The sequence below is a fragment of the Camelina sativa genome, chromosome 13 (assembly GCF_000633955.1).
Source record: "Camelina sativa cultivar DH55 chromosome 13, Cs, whole genome shotgun sequence".
Classification (NCBI taxonomy): domain Eukaryota; kingdom Viridiplantae; phylum Streptophyta; class Magnoliopsida; order Brassicales; family Brassicaceae; genus Camelina; species Camelina sativa.
In genome coordinates this window covers 4,318,828-4,338,603 of record NC_025697.1, presented here as the reverse complement: position 1 = coordinate 4,338,603, position 19,776 = coordinate 4,318,828, and the positions used below count along the sequence as shown (strand labels likewise).

The following is a 19,776-nucleotide window of genomic DNA, read 5'->3' as shown; positions in this document are numbered from 1 at the left end:
ATACAAGCGTTAGCCCTAGGGTCAAACTTAGTTCTAGACTTAGGAGAAGTAGAACAATAACAAAGACAACCAAAAGCTTTTAAACTATGATAATCGGGGATTTTAGAGGTTAATCTTTCAAAGGGTATTTGATTGTCTATGACCGGAGAAGGTAACCTATCAATTAGAAATACTGCCGTGAGAACACAATCACCCCAATACTCAAATGGAACCCCAGACTGAAACATAAGAGCTCTATCGACATTTAATAGATGCTAATGTTTTCTTTCTACAACCGAGTTCTGTTTAGGGGTTCCTGGACATGAATGATATGCTTTTATGCTATGTTGTAAATACAAAGCAGCAAATTTCAATTCATGAGCATTATCAGACCTTACAGAACAAGCTTTAGTGTTATATTGAGTTTCTACTAACTTTAGGAAACCAGGAAAAACACTTGTAACATCAGATTTCTGTTTAAGCATGTATAACCAAGTTAGACGACTAAAATCATCCACTATTGTCAAGAAATATCTATAGCCATCAACCGTCGGAACAGAGAAAGGACCCCAAGTGTCAATATGAATTAATTTGAAAGGTTTCTCTCTTATATGATTCAATGATTTAAAAGGAAGATGCTTCTGTTTCGATAAATGACAAACATCACAATGAGTTTTATCTTTATTGATTTTAGATTTTGATAATAACAAGATATCAGAAATAGTTTCTATCTTAGCATTAGAAGGATGTCCTAACCTTTTATGCCATATATCTGAATTAACTGAAGTGACATAACAAACAGACTTACCAGGAAAAGAAGAACTAGAGACATTAACAAGGGTTTTATCCAAATGCAGAATGTATAAATTCGCAACTTGACTACCTCTGCCAATCATTAGGTCCTGAGTAAGAGCCTGTATTACACAATCATCAGAAGTAAAACTAACTTTAGACCTCAAAGATTTTGTGATTACACTGACACTCAACAAATTAAATTTGAATTCAGTAATATGTAACACATTATGTAATGACAATGCATCTGTAAGCTGTATATAACCGGTTCCCTCTATTTTGACAGTTTGACCATTAGGAAGTCTCACAAAGGTTCTATCTAAAGGTCTATAATCAACATAAAGGTTTTTTCTCATGGGTAACATGGTGACTAGCCTCTGAATCTATGACCCAAGCCCTAAAAGACAACTCAGTTTCATGAGGTATAGAGGAAGTCAACATGTCGTAAAATATCAAATCATATAAAGAAAGGCACGTACTAGATATCTGTGAGATAGTTGGTACAGAATTCGAAGTCGAAGCTATGGCTTTATCACGGCATGAGGTGACACTTGAGGACTGAAGCTTAGTGCTTAGATAAGAGATCATCTGTTGAAGCTGTTCATTAGACATATCTTCATTAAAATTATCCTTTGGTATATCCTTCACATCTTCTACATGACCAGTGCTAGCCAAGTTAGTACTTCCAACATAATTGTTCTTCTTTGCTCTTGGATGTCCTGGAGGAAAGCCATGTAGCTTATAGCACTTATCCATAGTGTGTCCAATACGTGAGCAATGAGAACATTTTGGTTTCTGAAAGTTTCCTTGTGCCATCAAGACAGAATTCTGATCCGGAATCAAAGCCTGAGATTGGAAAGCAGTAGGATTGGAGATTGGTCGAGAAGACACTCCAACTACTCTCATCTTGATCCAAAATATTGAAGATCTCATTCAAGCACGGTCTCGGCTTCATATTCAGTATCTGACTCCTGATATTTCCAAATTCATCATTCAACCCCATAAGAAACTGAATTATCATGCTAGTATCAGCTTCATCAAGCAACTCTTTAACTTGATCACAATCACATCTCTTCACGGTTCTAGACTTTTTGTTGGCTAGATAAGTCAAGCGAGCCTTGCCTCAGAGTCATCACTGCTTGCTCGAGCTGATATCATCTCGGGAGATTATTCACCTTGAACCTTGTGAACAGATCGTTCCACATTTCAACTGCATCCTGATAGTAAAGTATACTATCATAGATCTCCTTACTCACAACATTTAAGATCCACGATTTCACCATACTGTTGCATTTACTCCAAATCTTGTAGTCAAAATCACTTTCGCTTGGCTTAGGGATAGATCCATCAATAAAACTAAGCTTGTTCTTAGCTTCTAGACTAATCCTCATAGCAATTGACCAGCTATTGTAATTTGTACCATCAAGAGTGTGAGCTACGATCATCAAACCTGGGTGATCCGAAGATTGAAGGTTAAACGGACTATCTGATTCAGCTGATTGTCGCGACAGAGATCCTTGGGTTCCATATTCCTCCGATCGAAGATTGCGATGTTGTTTCACCAAATCGACTTCGGTATCATCAAGAACAGTGGATCCATGAACGATCCTAGCTACAGAAGTCTCTCCTTCAGGTGTTTCACTTCGATTTCTCAATTTTCCCCCTTTTCGCACCATTTTCGCAATCAAAATGTCGTCGATGATTTTCCGACGATGATAGAAGCGATTTGACGGTGAGATTGTGAAGAATTTGAAGAATAAGAAGGTGAAATCACAGATTCTCGCGGAAGAAAAGCTCTGATACCATATTTGTGTTCATGAGCAAAGACAAAATGTGGAAAATGTTTTCTGTATACTATTAATCGTAACAAATTTTACGTGTATATATTATATACACTAAACCAATTTCTAATAAACCGGAATTTAATCTAATAACTTTAACCAGTATATATACAATCTAACAAAACTATATATAAATAATATTTTCCGAGAGGAAAATGTCATCCGTGAATCTATTGGAGTAGCATACAAAGATGGATATTTTTATAAGATGACATGATGGTGTATTAGTAGCGCGGCTAGACCATAATTTTCGGGTATGTCAACTGTTTCATATTAACACTTGGATTAGTATTACTTTAAGTCCATTATTCAAAATAAAGGATTATAGTAAAATTCAATTATTTATCTTGTGTAGGGGTGCTCATGTCAGAGTTCTTTACGCTTATTTTTCTGACAACGAACTTTTCAGTGTCTTAATCATATGTTTCCAATAATAATAAATCACTCAGGCAGATAGATCTAAAGTAAATCTGCAATGGACTGGTTTTTTTGGTTCTTGTATAAACAAAAGTGTACACTCTTATCTTATGTACAACAATGATCCTAAGTTCGGCCATAATCTAGAGCAAAATTTGAGTTGATGTTTGTTTGGGTCATTAGTTTGGTTATGTATATATATATTGAAAATAGTCTCATTGAAAAATACAAAAAAAATAGTTTGCCAATTACAACCTCATTTGAACTTTTTATACAGCTAAAATAATTGAAACAGCGAAAATACTCTTCATCTATCAAGAACTATCTACGACAAATTTCAATATTATATTATTATGTATGTTCTAGGAACATAATCTCTTAAATTGTGATATGAAATATCCATGGGGGAACAAGATGAAAATCAGTGGTGGCTCTACTATAAAGTTTTTGCATGGATGGTTTTTGTGAAAAGATAATTCAAAGTGGGTAACACAACTCCGGGATTCCTTACTATCACCGTAATTTCATATGCTGTAACACATTCTTTTCCTTTTTTATTATTTACAATATTACTTCAACTAGGATATTTTAAAATAGCTAATGGTGGACCAACAATAGAAAATGTATATATCTCTTAACCCTTTCTCTTATTGAACCGAACCTATTGTGGATAAGTTTAGTTTATCACTTTTGACTTTCATTTGCGTAAATTCATGAAGAATATGAATGAACCATGTTACACGCCATAGAGAACAAAACTTCATATATCCGTTTCTGTTTCGAGCATGAACAATTTCCAATCAGTAATAGTCTAACTCTAATCGATGAAGCACCACTATTTTAACATTTTGGATGAAGGATCACAATCAGACGACATCATACAACTAAGCAGCAAGTGAAATAGAAAAATTTATGAGACACAGCTTCAGCTTTTAGCACGGACTCCTCTACTGAAATATTTGCTCAATTTCGCCTGGCAGGTTTATCACAATCTCTGCGTATGCTGCAATGAACAAAAAGATAGACACACCGTAAAACAAAAACAAAACAAAACATCACTCAAAACAAATCGGTGTAAACTAGAAATACCTTCAGGTAGTGATTGGATTCGTAAAGCATCCTCGGCAAAAAATAATCGCACAGGAATTGTTTGATTTCCAGGGCTTGTACACTGTTTCTTCGACTGACGATGCATTGGCCAAGCTAGAACTCTCACTTTTGTCGGCAGTTCACTCAGAAGATCTCCATATCTCAGGCTCACCATCACCTTGCTTCAATGCAAAAAGTTTTTTTTTATAAAAAAGAAAAAAGAAAAAAAAAAGCTATAACAACAGAATCATATGGATCCATGAAATTGCTCACCATTCACAATCATCTACGGAAAATTCAATCATGTGGTAAGGAAGACTGTTATAAAGCTCATTGATCTGATTTCCATAGAGCTCGTTCATAAGCCGTACCTACAATAAAATAAGGAGAAGCATCCTGGTTAACCTGTATAATTTTTAGGAGTTTCCTAACGCTTTTAGTGCATAATTCACCAACAGCGGTTATAATAACACACCCAGCATACTCACACCAGATAATCTGGTCCAGTCTTTCATTTTCATTCTAAAATAAATCCATCTAAAAATTATTTAATATCCTAATCTAACAAGGTTGATGATACATTATTGCTGAAATTCTCTTACTTTGTGTTAGCAGGTCACATGATTTTAGTACTAATTCCATTTCTATCTAGAGATCATATTGATGCGTTTTTACTGAGAAAACAAAAAAAAAATCAAAGAAGAAGCCAACAGGTTAAAAATTTAAGAGGCATGACCCAAAAGAACAAATTAAAAGGCCAATCTGACAAGCACAATCTAGATTGTTGACAAACCTGTTCCTTCCTTTCCACATATGCTTGCAAGAGATCCCCAACATTATCGATGAATTTCTGACACCGACAAATTTTAAACGAGAAAAATATAAGAAACAAAGAAGTAAGAGGGAAAACTGAAGATCGGGTGCAACAATGTCTAAGCAAGTTGAATCTCGATAATAGATCCAATTACCATGCTTACCTTAGCATTCGAACAAAGAAGATCATTTTCCAAGTCATGTAGTGGCAAAAAGAAAGGAATTGTGTGCTCAAGTACAATCATCTTCTCCAAAAATGACTTGGTCTCAAGCACACAGTGGTAAATCTCGTAAGTTTCTCCTGTATTAAAAAAGGATTAGATTATCATATACAGGAAGGGGAAAGGTTAGGAAAAGTCCCAATGTCTTCATGGAGACGAAACAGCTAACTCTCTTTCAGTAGAAGGTAAGAAACTTTTGTAAAAAACTCGTTATGATGACTGCTAATAATTTTTGTAAACCAAAAACACTTATAACTTAGAAAAATGCCAGTTATAGTTTAAAATACCTGCAAGCGATATTACATACTGTATTCCAATTCTTGCTCCCTCGAGGCAACATATCAACTGTTTAATAAAAAAATCAAATTTATAAGCAAAAGAGGATACAACCAACATTGGTCTGAGAGAGGTCACTCCAAACTTAAGAATAGACTGGTGTCAGCGAAAATTTTAAATCAGGAAAGATTATAGCAACCACAAAATGTGGGAAAGACATAACAATCAACATTCTCCAACAAAATTTATACAAGTATACAACCAAGATTGGTCTGATTGGATCTATCATATAGGCAAACATTGCATCAAGCCAAGATGAATGCACAAAACTATAGGTTTCCTTTGGACTATCCAGAGCTTTCTACTGCCATATGGTTTTATGATGTGGCCTTCAGTATATCTTCTTTAGGGGTATCCTGAATAAAATTATGGTAAAATCTGTGCTATCTAGACAAACAGACCTAGGGTACAATCAAATTCAACTTTCTACAGAAGAAATTTGTAAGAATGTAAGACCTGTGAAGTACCTTATTTCCAACTCTGTAAGTAACTCGCTCTTCAGGATGACAAACTAGTGCAAAACCTGCATTACCGTTATCTGCCTTTCTGTCAGCCTCCATATGCACCTACACAGTTCATGGTCAAGTTCAAGAAAGAGTCAATAAGATCAACAGATGAAAAGAAAAAGCTGGCACAACAGATTTCACAACATAACGACATAATTGATCTAGATCTGCCCTTATTAAAGTGTCTACAAAGCCCTCAACCAGATACCAAGGCCTGGAACACCTCTTTTTAAAGTACACAATGATGGATGCCATACCCGTTCCCTTAACGTGGCCAACAAACCATCATTCCAATCTTCCCCATCTAAGCACACTTCTGCAGAGGAGAGAGAAGACCGCATTTGATTAAAATAGATACATGGATGAGCGTATACTTATGAAACAAAAAAATACAGCCATGCAGATGACTGATCCAATTCTGCAAATCAGCTATCCATACCCACCCTGACTTTGGGATGCCCGTGCAGCTTCAAATTCTTTGCTCAAGCGATCAGATATTGTCTTATCAGAATCCCTAAAAATGAATGATTACCAAATACATAGTTAAAAAATAAAAAGATTGAGAAGTGAAGTATACAGTTCAGCAGTGTATTCCCTACCTAGCAAGACGGTTTGTCAATTCTCGATGCCTCTCGAGAAGACTTGAGACTAGAAAAAGAGCAAAGAAATTGACTAATCATCACCAAAAAGTATTAAAACAAAGAAAAAATGATCTGAACCACAACAAAAGCTGTAACTCACATCTTGCTCGTGTTGTATCCAGTCGGATATCTTGGTCCAGCGAAACAATCTAATTGCAACAAAAGCAAATGTTACCTTTTCAGGGTAAACAATTGGAAAAAGGGGAAACAAAACAGGGAAGGGGAAGGGTATGTTGTTTACCATTTCTCCCATCTTTACTTTCAGAGAGGTCCCACTTGACTAAGCTCCTGCCAGAAAGCAGAGAAGTTGATTATCAATCACTACACCAAATTTTCTATTTGCATACGAAATTTTATCAGTAAGTATTATTTCCTAGTAATTTCCCTAACACATTCCAAAAATTAGCTACCAAAGAATCATTTAGAAAGAGAAGCTTATCAGAGCTCTAAAACAAAACCATACTGCATACAACACCATATAAAAGTCAAAAACGAAGGTGACAAGACTCCCCAAATCTGATTTGTTTGTTTTGCTAGATTCTATTATTAAAAGAAATAGCAACAACATAAACACGAGTGAGAAGCAAAACCCTAAAGCGGCCAAATCAACAAGAATTATTATTACTCGAGAAATCAAACCGGCGGCGAAATCACGATTTCAGCTCAGATATATACACACGGAAACGAAACTAAGCAGAAACGAGGCTGAATTAGATACTCTCTATCATGCTTCTAATCAGAAGAGCTTGTTTCATGGATTTACAGCATACGAAGAATATTAACTCTAAAACCAAAAAAAAAATGGAAATAAGAAAGAATGAATACCCAACGACGGCAACGAGTAGAGATAACAGGTCAGATTGGCGGCGGGAGACTGTTTAAGCAGCGGCGGATAGAGTGTACGGACGTCGGAATGTGTGATTTCGCTCGGAGAGATCGAAAAATCTCAACCGCGAAAGGAGAGAGGAGAAAATCAGGAAAATAAGAAGCAATTTATTTCGTTTCGTTTTCTAGCGACCGATCTAACCGGGTTTGGTTATGCCGTTAAGAGTGATAAATTGCTCCGGTCTAATATCAAAACCACATAACCCAAAAAAACTAGCAGATTAGATTTGAATCTGATTCATGTCGTTTCAGGCCGAATTTAATTATTTCGTTACCTAAACAGTTAATTTAAGTCAGAAATAGTTGGGTCTTATAAAAGCCCATTAATAAAAAATCTTATCCAATAGCAAAGTCCATGTGCGAAAACTTCCTTTCATATGGCGAGCACCGTCTTCTCCGCTGCGTTTCGATTCCCGTTCGTTACCCGCCGACTCTTTGATACGGCGCCGCGAGTTAGGTTTTGTCATTCCACGATCCGGTCTGCTCATTCAACGATCCGGTTTGCTCATCGCCGAAGAAGATTCACAACGGCTTCTTCTTCTATGAGCCAACAACAGACTGGAGACATCGTCGATGCATCCAGCAACGACGAGAACTCGGCGAAGAATCCCGACGACGTCGTGGTGCAGTACGTGGTACTCCGAAGAGATCTAATCGATTCGTGGCCACTCGGGAGCGTGGTCACACAGGGATGCCACGCGTCAGTGGCGGCGATCTGGTCGTTCAAAGACGATCCGGTTACTCTTCACTACTGCGATCCGCAGCACATTGATTCTATGCACAAGGTTGGTTACTCCGCGTCCGCGTCCGCGAAACGCTAATTTTAGAATTCTGTGACGGAATCAATGGTGGATTAATTAAACGCGTTTTAAAATTTTGGTGGTCCTCGTAGGTGACTTTGGAGGTTAAAGGTGAAACGCAGATGATGAATTTGTCAGAGAAGTTGAAATTAGGAGGAATCTCTCATAAGCTATGGATGGAGCAGCCGGAGAATATTCCGACTTGTATCGCTACAAAGCCTTATCCCAAATCTCAAGTCTCTTCTTTCTTCAAGAAGCTCCAACTTTGCAAGTGATCACTCTCTGTTCTCAGAAATCCCAATTTCTTAAAAATCTCATTTTTTTCCAATTTCTGTAAGCTGAATATTCATAATCATCATCATTCATACATATACTGTACTGAGAAATCATAGAACAGTAGACATGTTCTTTTGTTCTGTTAATTCATAATCATGATTCATACATAAACTGAGAAATCATAGAACAGTAGACATGTTCTTTTGTTCTGTTACAAACGAATTACAAACACAAAACACAAAGCAAGTCAGAAACTTGGATATTTACAATTACATAATAGAAATGATCTCTCGGAGGAAGTGGGAGGTTTTTTTTTGGTGGTTTCATTCAGCCATGGACAGCGAGGCGTTTACCGCAAGTGGAACAGAGATGGCGACGTTTGTTTTTATTAGAGAGAGGAACGAAACAGAATCTCCATTGGCTATTAACGTCAACCACTTGAACCGCTCCGCCGCAATACGGACACGCTCCAGGAGCTGCGTACCTTCCGATCACCCTCTCGTCTTGATCGCACACGAACACCAAACACATCCTTCTTCTTCTTTCTTATTTTCTTGCTCTCTCTAGACAAAAGTCAAATTATGCAATCTTTCTGTCTGTTTCCTCGTTGAAATTAAAGGTTTCAGTTTGGATGATATTTATAAACATAAGCAGCGTCTATGGAATTTAGGATATTTTTGATTCCGCGTTAATATAAAAAGGTTGCAGTTTCGTAATTTAGGAGTTCCAGATAAATATAGCTTAATCTAGAAGCAATTTTGGATTAGGAGAACTGAAAAAAGTGGATTAGGAGAACTGAAAAAAGTGGAAAAAAACTCAACGTCATCGTTTGAATATAAATTTATTGGGCTTTAATTTTCAAAGCCTAAAGGCCCAAATTTGCGACGATAAGATTTGCACAGTGATGATATTGGTTCGACCCGCCAATGTCAGTAAAACTGGACTGATCGATCGTTGTCGCGCGATTCAGAAGATTCTCTGACGTTATCCATCAATGGCGGATGGGTAGCTAAGCTTCTTCCCGTCTCCTTTGAAGATGTATCGGGTTTTAGCTATTTCTAATCTTTGCACTCCTCTCCCTTTACTTAAATCGTCAACCTTTGTTCCGACGCGACGGTGTTATCCTCGCAGAGCTACTCCTTACTCCAGGCGTATCAATCTCAAGCCTCTCACCTCTCGCATCGTGCACCTCACGCGCCGTCGTCAGCTTGGTCAGATCGTGGAGGAGGTTGAAGCTGCTAAGAAACGTTATGGGAGGCTTAACACAATCGTTATGAACTCAGTTCTCGAAGCTTGCGTTCACTGTGAAAATATCGATTTGGCTCTTCAGATGTTCCATGAGATGGTGGAACCTGGTGGAATCGGAGTCGACTCTATTAGTTACGCCACTATCTTGAAGGTGCTTACCTCTTTTATATCCAATTTTGATTTCGTGTGAGAAGAACACAACACCTGTAATTTGATTTTGGATTCGTTTGTTTTGGTTAAGGGATTGGGGAAGGCTCGGAGGATTGACGAAGCGTTCCAAATGCTGGAGTCTATAGAGCAAGGAACTGCTGCTGGGAATCCCAAGTTGTCATCATCTCTTATCTATGGTTTGCTTGACGCTCTGATCAATGCTGGTATGATTTTTATCTTTCTCAATAGGCTGCAGCTAGTCTTGTCTACGTAATCTTGGTGTTAGTGATTTGGAAAATCACATGGCCTGAAGCTGATGCAAAAACAATTGATATTGCTCTAGTGCAGGAGATTTACGTCGTGCTAATGGTCTGCTTGCAAGATATGATATTTTGCTTCTAGAGCATGGAACCCCGTCAGTTCTCATCTATAACTTGTTGATAAAGGTATTTTTTTTTTTACGCCTAGTTGCATTTAGGCTCAGAGGGAGCATCATCGTTGTGTGTATGTCTTTCTTTCTTTTGCCTTAGGATTTTCGTGTTATATATTTCAGGGCTATGTCAACTCTGAATCTCCACAAGCTGCAATAAGTTTGCTAGATGAAATGATACGCCTTAGATTGGAGCCTGATAGGTTTACCTACAATACTTTGATCCATGCCTGCATCAAGTGTGGAGATTTGGATGTGGCTATGAAATTTTTCAAGAATATGAAGGTCTCACATGTGTATTTAAAAGGCTAGTTTTATACTCCCAAGTGTTACTCAGAGTAGTACTGGGGTAGCGCTTGGCTCATCTTAATCATGATGTCTTGGTTTTGAATTCAATTCAGGAGAAAGCAGAGGAATATTACGACGATTTTCTTCAGCCAGATGTTGTAACATACACCACTTTGGTGAAGGTGAGCCACCAATCTGTGGATATCTTTACATATCTAATCTTTATGCGGCAAGATAGCTTAGTACTCTTTGTTGTTTCTTCTATATGCTTTATCAATTTCTGCTTCTTTTTTTTTCTCTTCTCTATGCTTTATCAAGTTCTGCTTTTGCTGATGATTTCTACCTGTTAGGGATTTGGGGATGCGAAGGATCTGTTATCACTGCAGGAAATATATTTGGAAATGAAATTGTGTGATAATGTGTTCATTGACCGAACTGCTTTTACAGCAGTAGTTGATGCTATGCTAAAGTGTGGTTCAACTAGCGGTATGTTACAATGATTGCTGTTACATTATTGCTACTTTTAGCATCCTTGGAGTACTTCTTTAGGGTCTTTATTGAATATGTTCACAGGGGCCCTTTGTGTATTTGGTGAGATATTGAAGAGAAGTGGAGCTAATGAAGTCTTGCGGCCAAAGCCTCACTTGTACCTGTCTATGATGCGAGCGTTTGCTGTTCAAGGGGATTATGGAACGGTGAGAAATCTGTATCTTCGGTTATGGCCGGATTCCTCAGGAACAATCTCCAACGCGGTTCAACAAGAAGCTGATAATCTCCTGATGGAAGCAGCTCTCAATGCTGGCCAGCTCGAGGAGGCCCTAGGGATTCTCTCAAGTATCGTTAGAAGGTGGAAGGCAATACCTTGGACGACCAGTGGAGGCATGGTATGATGTGAAATGTTATTTTCAGACATTAGATATTTGTTTTGGTAGACAGATATTACTAAGCAGTTATGTTCGATGAAACCTTAGTTTGGTGATTTTTGTTCAACCGCAGGCTGCTGTTCGCCTAGAAACATTGTTGGGGTTTTCCAAGTCTATACTGCGTCCACATCTACTTAGAAAGGTATAGATAAATCACACTCTCTATTCTTACAAATGATCTACTTAGTAAGGTATAGATTAACCATTTCGCACACTCTCTATTCTTGATAATGGGGTTTTGTTGTGTGTTTCCTCAACTTTAAATCAAAAATTGAGATATGATTTTGGTAATTAATAACAATATATTGACTCAGGTGATACCGAGTGAACCGATAGAAAGCATTATGATTCAATTTGAAGCCACTCGACCTCTGCTAGGAACTCTGCAGTTGAAGAATGTTGTCATGCGGTTTTTTAAGGAGGAAGTTGTACCAATTGTAGATGACTGGGGAAGCTGCATAGGCCTTTTGCACCGGCAGGATTGCAACAAGGTGAGTTAAACTAAATCTTGTTCCGCTTCAGAACCTGTTGACATAAATAAAAGAAAACTTGAATTGATAGATTTTGTGCATGTAATTATTTTCTCGTAGCTTGATGCGCCATTGGTCTCAATGATGAGAAGTCCGCCCACATGTGTGAGTACAACAACATCGATTGGTTGTGTGGTAGATCTGGTTTTGGAAAAGAAACTTAAGATGGTTATAGTTGTTCAATGCGGAAATCATAGTGGGAGCGGTTATAGCTCAAAGACAGTAGGAGCTTTTACAAGAGCACAATTGTATCGGCTATTTGAACCAGAACAAAAGATGCTTTAGTGGATGCAAGTAATATGATATTGCTTCTTATAAGAGTTAGTTCTTTCAAATTGTTAGATTGCATATATAAGTATCTTTGGTTAAAGAAAAAACAAAGAATCAGATTGAGTTGTTCATGTTCACAGGCAAAAACCATATAATTCATAGTCCAACATCGATACTAGACGAAAACAAGAAACAAAAAAAAAAAAAAAAATTAACAAGAAACAATAAAAAAGCACCGACACAAGAAAGCTAATAATAAGATGTAGTTGCTATGTTTGCATGTGATATGATGCAGATGTATATCACTTAGATGCAGCAGTTTCATAGTCAATAACGGTTTGAAAGGCTCCAGCAAGGGCCAAGACCTTGTTCTTCTTCGAGTTCTCCTGCATCTTACTTGCTATTACATCGTTGTAGGCAGTTGGAGATTCCTTCTTTCCTTGCACCACTTCCTTCTTTGTTCCTTCCTCTGGTACTTCTTCTACTTGAGCCTCTGTTTCTGTTGTTTCTTCTTTCGATTTGCTGCTTTCGCTCTCTTCTTCTTTAACTTCTGCTTCTTCCTGTCCCTCTTCCTTATTTTCTTCGATGTTCGAAGCTTCTTCTATATCTGTACTAGTAGCAACTGTCTCGATGTTCTTCTCCTCATCATCAACTTTCTCTTTAATTCCATCCTCGTCTTCACCTTTTTCTTCTTGGGTGCTCTCTGGCTCTTTCGGCTCCTCTGTTTGTTCTTCGGTTTTATCCTCATTGATCAGTTCTCCTTTTTCTTCTTCTGTGGAGGCAGCCACTGGACTGGTCTCCTTCTCTTCACCGGATTCATCTGGTTGTGCAAGCTGATCTTTGTCTTCCTCTTTTGTTTCATCTTTGCGGTCACAAGTGTCTACATTGGTCTCCACCTTGACAATCTCCTGTTCGTCCTCATTAGCAGGCGCACGAGGCGACGATTCCGGGGTAACCTCTTTACTCAAAGATTTCTTTGGAACATTCTCAGAACCTTCCTTTTTGCTCTGAGAAGAACTGCTACCGCTTAGACCGCTCTTCTTTACTCCAGAAGATCCTCTTGAAGCCACAGGAGGCGATTTGACCGTACTGCTTCCTCTGAGACCGCCTCTGCTGCTTCCATGGAAAGATGTAGAACGCAGACCAGTGACAGGCTTCTCTCTTGGAACCGCGGGTCTGTCCCGTGGGTGTGCTGCAGTAGAGGTATTGAGAGATTTGTGGGGTGCTGAAGTTGACGGAGAAGTCAAAGACGAAGGAGGACGATCAAAGGATCGTCTACGAAGAAGCTTCTGATTGTCTTCGACAGCGTTGTTGTTCTTCCTCAAGAACTTGACCGGGTCAGGTCTCGAGCTGATTGTTGGTTTCAGGTAATTGGGCAAAGGCTTCTCGATTGTTTTCCGATCAGATCCATTAGCGTTCGCTTCAGGTTCTGATGATGAGACCGGCTTTGGCTTTCTGCCTAGTGATCTTGATCTGGTGAGGTTTTTGTTGTCCGGTTTCGTTTTCGTTGTACTAGACGTCGTTGCCATTATTAAAGAAATCAAATAACGACCTGAGACGCTACCTATAACAACGTACGATCAGAAGAAGAACAAATATTACAGATCATTTCAGAAGACAATCAAATAAGTAGCCAGCCTTAAACGATTTATAAGAATATTATTAATTCAAAACATGAATTACTATGAGAAGAAAAAGATGAATGAATACCTTGAGATCAAAGAAGATGGATTGCTTTTGAATATAGGAGAAAAGGCGTGTATATCAAGGAACGTAATCTCCAAAGTTTTGTGGTTGAAAATTAGGGTTTACTAATTTATTTTTGGAACTCTGTTTTTGTAAACGGAGCTTAAATCTCGCATTTCTTAGGTGGTGATGGAGATCATGAATCCTCCATCTGTTTATTTGTTAGAAAACAAAATAATACCCCAAATTTATAAGTTATAACGATTTCGACCGTTTTGGAAAAACCGTGGCCTTTTGTTTAAGCTAGCTTTTTTTTTGTTGTGTGTTGTTAAAGTACATGTTCTTACAATTAATTAGATGGTAACACATGTCTAAACTTAATTATTATCTTTTTTTTGTTTTCTTATAAAAATAATAGCTAATTGTATAAGGTCAAAAAAAAGAGAGCTAATTGTATTGTCATTCTATATAATGCTTTACATATTCAATGGAAAAATATATTATTCCTAATTTAGTATAACAATAGATAACAGTCAAATTTTTTCAACAACCCACACATTAAATTAAAAGACTACTCTGTGATTTGTTGCCCAAAAAACAGAATTAACCATTTTATTTATTTGTTTGCTTGTTGATTATTAATAATAAAATGATATAATAGGTATTTTATCATTTTTCTTCAATGTGATATAATCTAAACATTAAATGAAAATGTCAAAAAAAGTATGTAAAAAACAATTGGCTCTTAGAATTTTAGAAAACAAAGAAGTCAAAGATGGGAAATCCAAATTGAGAGATGCATCAGGGCCTTCTATATGTGTCTAAACCCAAACTTGCATACCATATGTAGTACTGATGACTTTAGCAACAAAAGTCTTGGGTGTGGAGAATTCATTACACCTACATTATATGTTATATGTTTAACTTAAATACTTAGTAATCATCTCCTATGGGAAGACTCTCGGATTAAAATACTTTTAAAACAAGAAACTTCGATAAAATTTTGGGCCTAGCAATCTTGACATGCACAATACTTTTTGATGAACTAATCGAAGATTGGGTCGTATCCGAAAATCAGAAACTCGACCAAGTCATCATTTCTCACCACCGATAAAAAAAAGGTACAGATATTGATTAAAGTTGACGAAAATATAAATGTGCTGAATATTCATATTCCGAAGACATTCAAGTCAACTTAATCCATTTGTGATAACAAACGTGATTGCTTATTTGAAATAAAATGACACATGAATTATACATGAAAATGAAAGTGCTGCAAAAATAAATAAGTGCATGCTAAAAAGTGGAAAAAATGGTGGTCGATGTATCCACGCTTTTTAAAGACATAAAAGAACCTCTATAGTGCAAGCTTTGTATATGACGACCCTCACTAGTAACCTATAATAAGAGTTCTTTTTCCTAGCTTGCTAACAAAAAACCGCATAAGAGTTTCCGACGTGCAGTTCTAAGTCTTTGCCTGTTTGGGAATTCCCTACCTAAGTATTCCACGTTCCTTATATTTTCAAAATTTATTTATCTATTGTTTTATCATTGTCAAGTTACAAGAAATTGTATTCATTGTTAGCTATGTGAATTTTAAAGAAAATTGTTGTTAATGTTTCTTTAATTTTTTCTATATGAAATAACTTGGGTGAATAATTAAGTAGCAACTTGAAAACAATATAACAGAAAAGCGAAGTATCATTTGTTTTTTTTGGACTGCAGCTAGTAACCGGTCTATATAGCAACATATATTATAACATGTAGCTATCAAAGTAAGCATTATTCTTAGGATTATCAAATTTATCATTAGACTTTGTTCGTAGCATGTGCCAAATGTTTGGCTATATATTACACGTTTCGATCAGTAGAAACATATACACTTATAAGTTACAACGATTTGTACAAATTTTCATAAAACTCTTTTTCACACCCAAAAAAAAAATCCAAAATTTGTTATTATCTTAAATCATACAGGAGATGAGAAGTATGAATTATCTTAAACTAGGAAGTATATATACGTAGGGATGGGGTATCTTGATTTACGCCAAAAAGGACGATACGTTTTGTTACACCTTTCTCGACATTATCAACATCAATAATTTAATTAATCTGAATCCTTTTTATCTAAAAAGTTTAATCTCCATTTCTATCTAAAAAGTATAATCTCCATATTTAAATGTACAAAGTATAATCTCCTTTTTTATCTAAAAAGTTTAATCTAATCCAATATTGTATAAACTCAATTAATCTCACCCAAAAAAAAAAAAAAAAAATTCGGATACAATGATCTCATTACGTCTAGAATACGTAGCACCGCTAACGACAACGGTGTCGTTTTAATTTTTCTAATACTCTTCCATCTACTGATGACGACGTCAGTATACATCTCAGCCGTCCATCTTTAGTATCCGCTGAACCAAACCCGAAATCAACGGTCCTGATTTCTCTAACTGCTTTATCCACGTTCTTTTTCTTCTCTAAGTTTTAATTAATTAAACACTTTAATAAACCCCATAAAAATTTGTTATCTAAAAATATATATATATATCTTCTTCATCTCTCTACTTCGCTCCACGTTTTTTTGTTAATTCACAGACGGCGGAGAGTAATCTCTCGGAAAAAGGCATAAAGGTAACGCCGGAAAGTTTTTTTTTTTTTTTTTTTAACTCTCGCATACACCAGCTTTAATGGTCGCTCTAAGATGATCTCAGCCAAACGAAAAAAAAGTTTAGATTTTTGTATCTATCGTTGTTCTATATCTGGATTGAATTTTTCAGTTTCGTAAGTTTTTCTGATTCAATTTCACTGTTAGGTTTTCGATTTATGTTTACTTGTATAGTTTCTGATTGGGTAGTTTTTGGAAGGGCAAATTTAGTTTCTTTAATTGTCTCCTCTCTCTGTTTAGATTTTTGAAAGAACAAAAAAAAAAAAAAGTGATTTTTTTGGGAGAGGTCTTGTTTTTGATAGTGAAGCTGGAATCGTGGAGAAAAGGTTCATTGTTGTTTATGGAAAGTCCCGTGTAATTCGAAGCAGCAGACCCTTTCTTTTCTCTTTGGTTTTTGGGGTTGGGACCATTAAAGTCTTCTCCTTTTTCTCTCTTTTTCTTTTACTTTGTTTTTTTTTGGTTCAATCTCTCGTTCTCTCTCTATCTATCAGCTTTGTAGCTTGATGTTTATGATTTATCAAAGTTATAATTAAACACCAGGTGTTTTTTTTTTTGCATCCACCGTAAGCTTCTTTTTTTTATGTGGTTGTATTTGTTTTTCTCTCACCACCGTGATGCTTTTTAACTTTCAACGACTTGCTTTTTTCGATTTGGTGGAAGACCATCCTTAAAGGCTTTCATGACTTTATTGAAGCTTATTGTTTATTGGTTGTTTGTTTGGTGTTAGTGGATATACTATTTGATATTAGCTCACCCCAGCTTCACTTTTTAACCAGGTATTTGGAATTTTTCTTTTTGTCTGCAGGGGAAGAAGTGTTTCTTTGATTCATGGATGGTTGTGCGGGTAAACGATCGGTTGACAGGTTGGTTGTGCCTCGGAAAGCTAGTGGTCTTGTTCTGCGTGAGAATATGAACAAGAAAGATGGTAAGACTGTTCCTTTCTGCAGCAGGATTGGTTGTGATGCAAAGGTAACGTCCACCAAGAGAACCCGGATTGGTTCCGTGGACAACAATACAAAAGTTGGTCAGCCTCCGGTTCCGTCTTCCTCAAATGGAAAGGAAATCATTGGGAGTTCATCTCGAACTCCGGTTGGATTTACATACTTGAGGAAGCCAACCAAAGTTACTGCCAAAAGACTGCCGTCATCTAATTTAGACACAGAATCTTCAGAGACGAGTACTGTTCATGATGATCCAGCTGCAGCAGAGTCCACCCTTCCACGCCAAAAGACTAAAAGATGCACAACCAATGTTCATTCTCAAAGCGCTGTCTCTGGAGAAGTTGGAATAACAAAGGCAGGAAGCTCAAGTAGGGGTAGAAGTAGTCATCAAAAATCTGAATTGGGAACCAGAGATACTCTGACGGGTCTTTCTGTTTCTTCATCTTCGAGTAACAGCGAGCACACTGTAAGAGGTGGTCTGAGCAAGAATAGATTGAGGAACTTGAGTTGCAACTCTGTGTCAGATGTTCTTCCAAGCAACTCAAGCTCGGGAACAAAAATCAGTGTGAGTCAAAAGAAAAAATCTGGTGGAGAGAGCAGCTCCTCTAGCAAAGACAATAAGACTAACGTGTTGGTGCCAAAGGTAAGGAATCAAAATTCTTTTCGTGGCAATGGCATCAGAGTTTCTGAAAACGTGTTGAGTTGCGACTCTGTGTCAAATGTTCTTCCAAGTAACTCAAGCTCGGCAACAAAAATCAGTGTGGCTAAAAAGAAAAAATCTGGTGGAGAGAGCTCCTCTAGCAAAGGTAATAAGACTAACGTGTTGGTGCCAAAGGTAAGGAATCAAAATTCTTCTCATGGCAGTGGCATCACAGTTTCTGATAACAGAAGGAATCGGATTGTACTAAGTATTAGGGACAACAGTGTTGTTTCAAGTAGTGGTAGAAGATCAGAGCGACTTGAAGCTGTTGCATCCTCTGCTACTTCTCGACAAACGCCTTTTCTTGCTACACCAACCGATCCCAATCCTTCTTTTTCACTTAGTCCCTCAAATAAATACAGTAGGCCAAACAGTAGTACTGGCAGCTTACGTAGAATGATGCCTGGTAGTCCCGCAGAAGCTGATCGTTCACACTCTTTGGTGAACCAGGATGGTTTAAGTCACTACAACATGAATGGAATTGCAGAGGTAGTTTCCGTCACCTTGTTGTCTGATGTCAGTAGAAGCTTTGACATGTTGGTGGGTTGGGATAACACCATGCTATTTTGAAATTGTTTCAGGTATTGTTGGCCCTGGAAAGGATTGAACATGATGAAGAACTTACATATGAGGTAATTAACAGCTTGGTCTTTTGATGTGAACATGTTTTGTCCGAGCTTAGAGTTTTTCTGATGTTTTTACTTTCTGTTCTGCTTCTTTTCTCACAGCAATTGGCTTCTTTAGAGACCAATTTATTTTCTGGTAGCATGTTCAGATTCTATGATCAGCATAGAGATATGAGGCTTGACATCGATAACATGTCATATGAGGCCAGTCTTCAATATTTTACATATTATTAATCAAGATATGCTTAAACAGTCAAAAGTCTATTAAAGCTAAAATCCTACGAACATAATCTTGCAGGAACTATTAGCTTTGGGGGATAAAATGGGTACAGTGAGCACAGCTCTAAGCGAAGAAGCACTCTCGAGAAGCCTCAAGCAAAGCATTTATCAGGGGACAGATGAAACCGGTGCCATTTCTCTGGTTAAGGATGATGATATCAAGTGCAGTATTTGCCAGGTCTGTATCTTCTCTATACTTTTATCCAAAACTGGTTTGTCTAGTTACTGAGGTGAAATAGGACAATGTAGTATTAAGGGTTTTCTTGAAAACTAAGAAGAGGTTAATGTTCTTAAATATATGCAGGAAGAATATGTTGATGGAGATGAAGTAGGGACTATGCCATGTCAACACATGTACCATGTGAGCTGTGTGCAACAATGGCTGCGGATGAAGAATTGGTGCCCAATCTGCAAAACCTCTGCGGAAGAGGAGAAGTCGGT

The 19,776-nt window shown here is 37.3% G+C and overlaps 6 protein-coding genes across 6 annotated transcripts in view; 3 read left to right on the top strand and 3 right to left on the bottom strand.

Moving 5' to 3' along the window:
- On the bottom strand, window positions 3,776–7,610 carry LOC104735084. Its single transcript, XM_010454802.2, has 13 exons — window positions 7,461–7,610; window positions 6,877–6,923; window positions 6,736–6,784; window positions 6,594–6,642; window positions 6,438–6,508; window positions 6,252–6,310; window positions 5,956–6,054; window positions 5,440–5,497; window positions 5,096–5,232; window positions 4,912–4,968; window positions 4,392–4,489; window positions 4,119–4,300; window positions 3,776–4,032 (listed from the first exon to the last, which is right to left on the bottom strand). The coding sequence occupies exons 2-13, from the start codon at window positions 6,886–6,888 to the stop codon at window positions 3,977–3,979; spliced, it is 927 nt and encodes a 308-aa protein (XP_010453104.1). The 5' UTR covers window positions 6,889–6,923; window positions 7,461–7,610; the 3' UTR covers window positions 3,776–3,976.
- LOC104735082 (putative peptidyl-tRNA hydrolase PTRHD1) lies at window positions 7,844–8,742 on the top strand. The gene is made up of 2 exons (XM_010454801.2): window positions 7,844–8,305; window positions 8,413–8,742. Exons 1-2 carry the CDS (start codon window positions 7,898–7,900, stop codon window positions 8,593–8,595), a joined length of 591 nt encoding a protein of 196 aa, XP_010453103.1. The 5' UTR covers window positions 7,844–7,897; the 3' UTR covers window positions 8,596–8,742.
- LOC109128515 lies at window positions 8,707–9,285 on the bottom strand. Its single transcript, XM_019235151.1, has one exon. The coding sequence runs from the start codon at window positions 9,125–9,127 to the stop codon at window positions 8,924–8,926; it is 204 nt and encodes a 67-aa protein (XP_019090696.1). The 5' UTR covers window positions 9,128–9,285; the 3' UTR covers window positions 8,707–8,923.
- LOC104735081 (pentatricopeptide repeat-containing protein At5g10690-like) lies at window positions 9,531–12,500 on the top strand. Its single transcript, XM_010454800.2, has 10 exons — window positions 9,531–9,995; window positions 10,086–10,218; window positions 10,343–10,440; window positions 10,548–10,709; window positions 10,826–10,894; window positions 11,063–11,198; window positions 11,286–11,596; window positions 11,709–11,777; window positions 11,950–12,126; window positions 12,226–12,500. Exons 1-10 carry the CDS (start codon window positions 9,633–9,635, stop codon window positions 12,448–12,450), a joined length of 1,743 nt encoding a protein of 580 aa, XP_010453102.1. The 5' UTR covers window positions 9,531–9,632; the 3' UTR covers window positions 12,451–12,500.
- Window positions 12,577–14,318, bottom strand: LOC104735080 (chromo domain-containing protein cec-1-like). Its single transcript, XM_010454799.2, has 2 exons — window positions 14,146–14,318; window positions 12,577–13,999 (listed from the first exon to the last, which is right to left on the bottom strand). The coding sequence occupies exon 2, from the start codon at window positions 13,962–13,964 to the stop codon at window positions 12,738–12,740; it is 1,227 nt and encodes a 408-aa protein (XP_010453101.1). The 5' UTR covers window positions 13,965–13,999; window positions 14,146–14,318; the 3' UTR covers window positions 12,577–12,737.
- The window catches only part of LOC104737924 (probable E3 ubiquitin-protein ligase RHG1A), a 4,572-nt gene continuing 1,460 nt past the window's right edge, over window positions 16,665–19,776 (top strand). Inside the window, exons 1-6 of the mRNA XM_010458171.2 lie at window positions 16,665–16,755; window positions 17,595–18,919; window positions 19,012–19,062; window positions 19,159–19,260; window positions 19,355–19,513; window positions 19,640–19,774. Coding sequence (XP_010456473.1) covers window positions 17,618–18,919; window positions 19,012–19,062; window positions 19,159–19,260; window positions 19,355–19,513; window positions 19,640–19,774 — 1,749 coding nt within the window. The 5' untranslated portion in view covers window positions 16,665–16,755; window positions 17,595–17,617. The remainder of the gene's footprint in view (window positions 16,756–17,594; window positions 18,920–19,011; window positions 19,063–19,158; window positions 19,261–19,354; window positions 19,514–19,639; window positions 19,775–19,776) is intronic.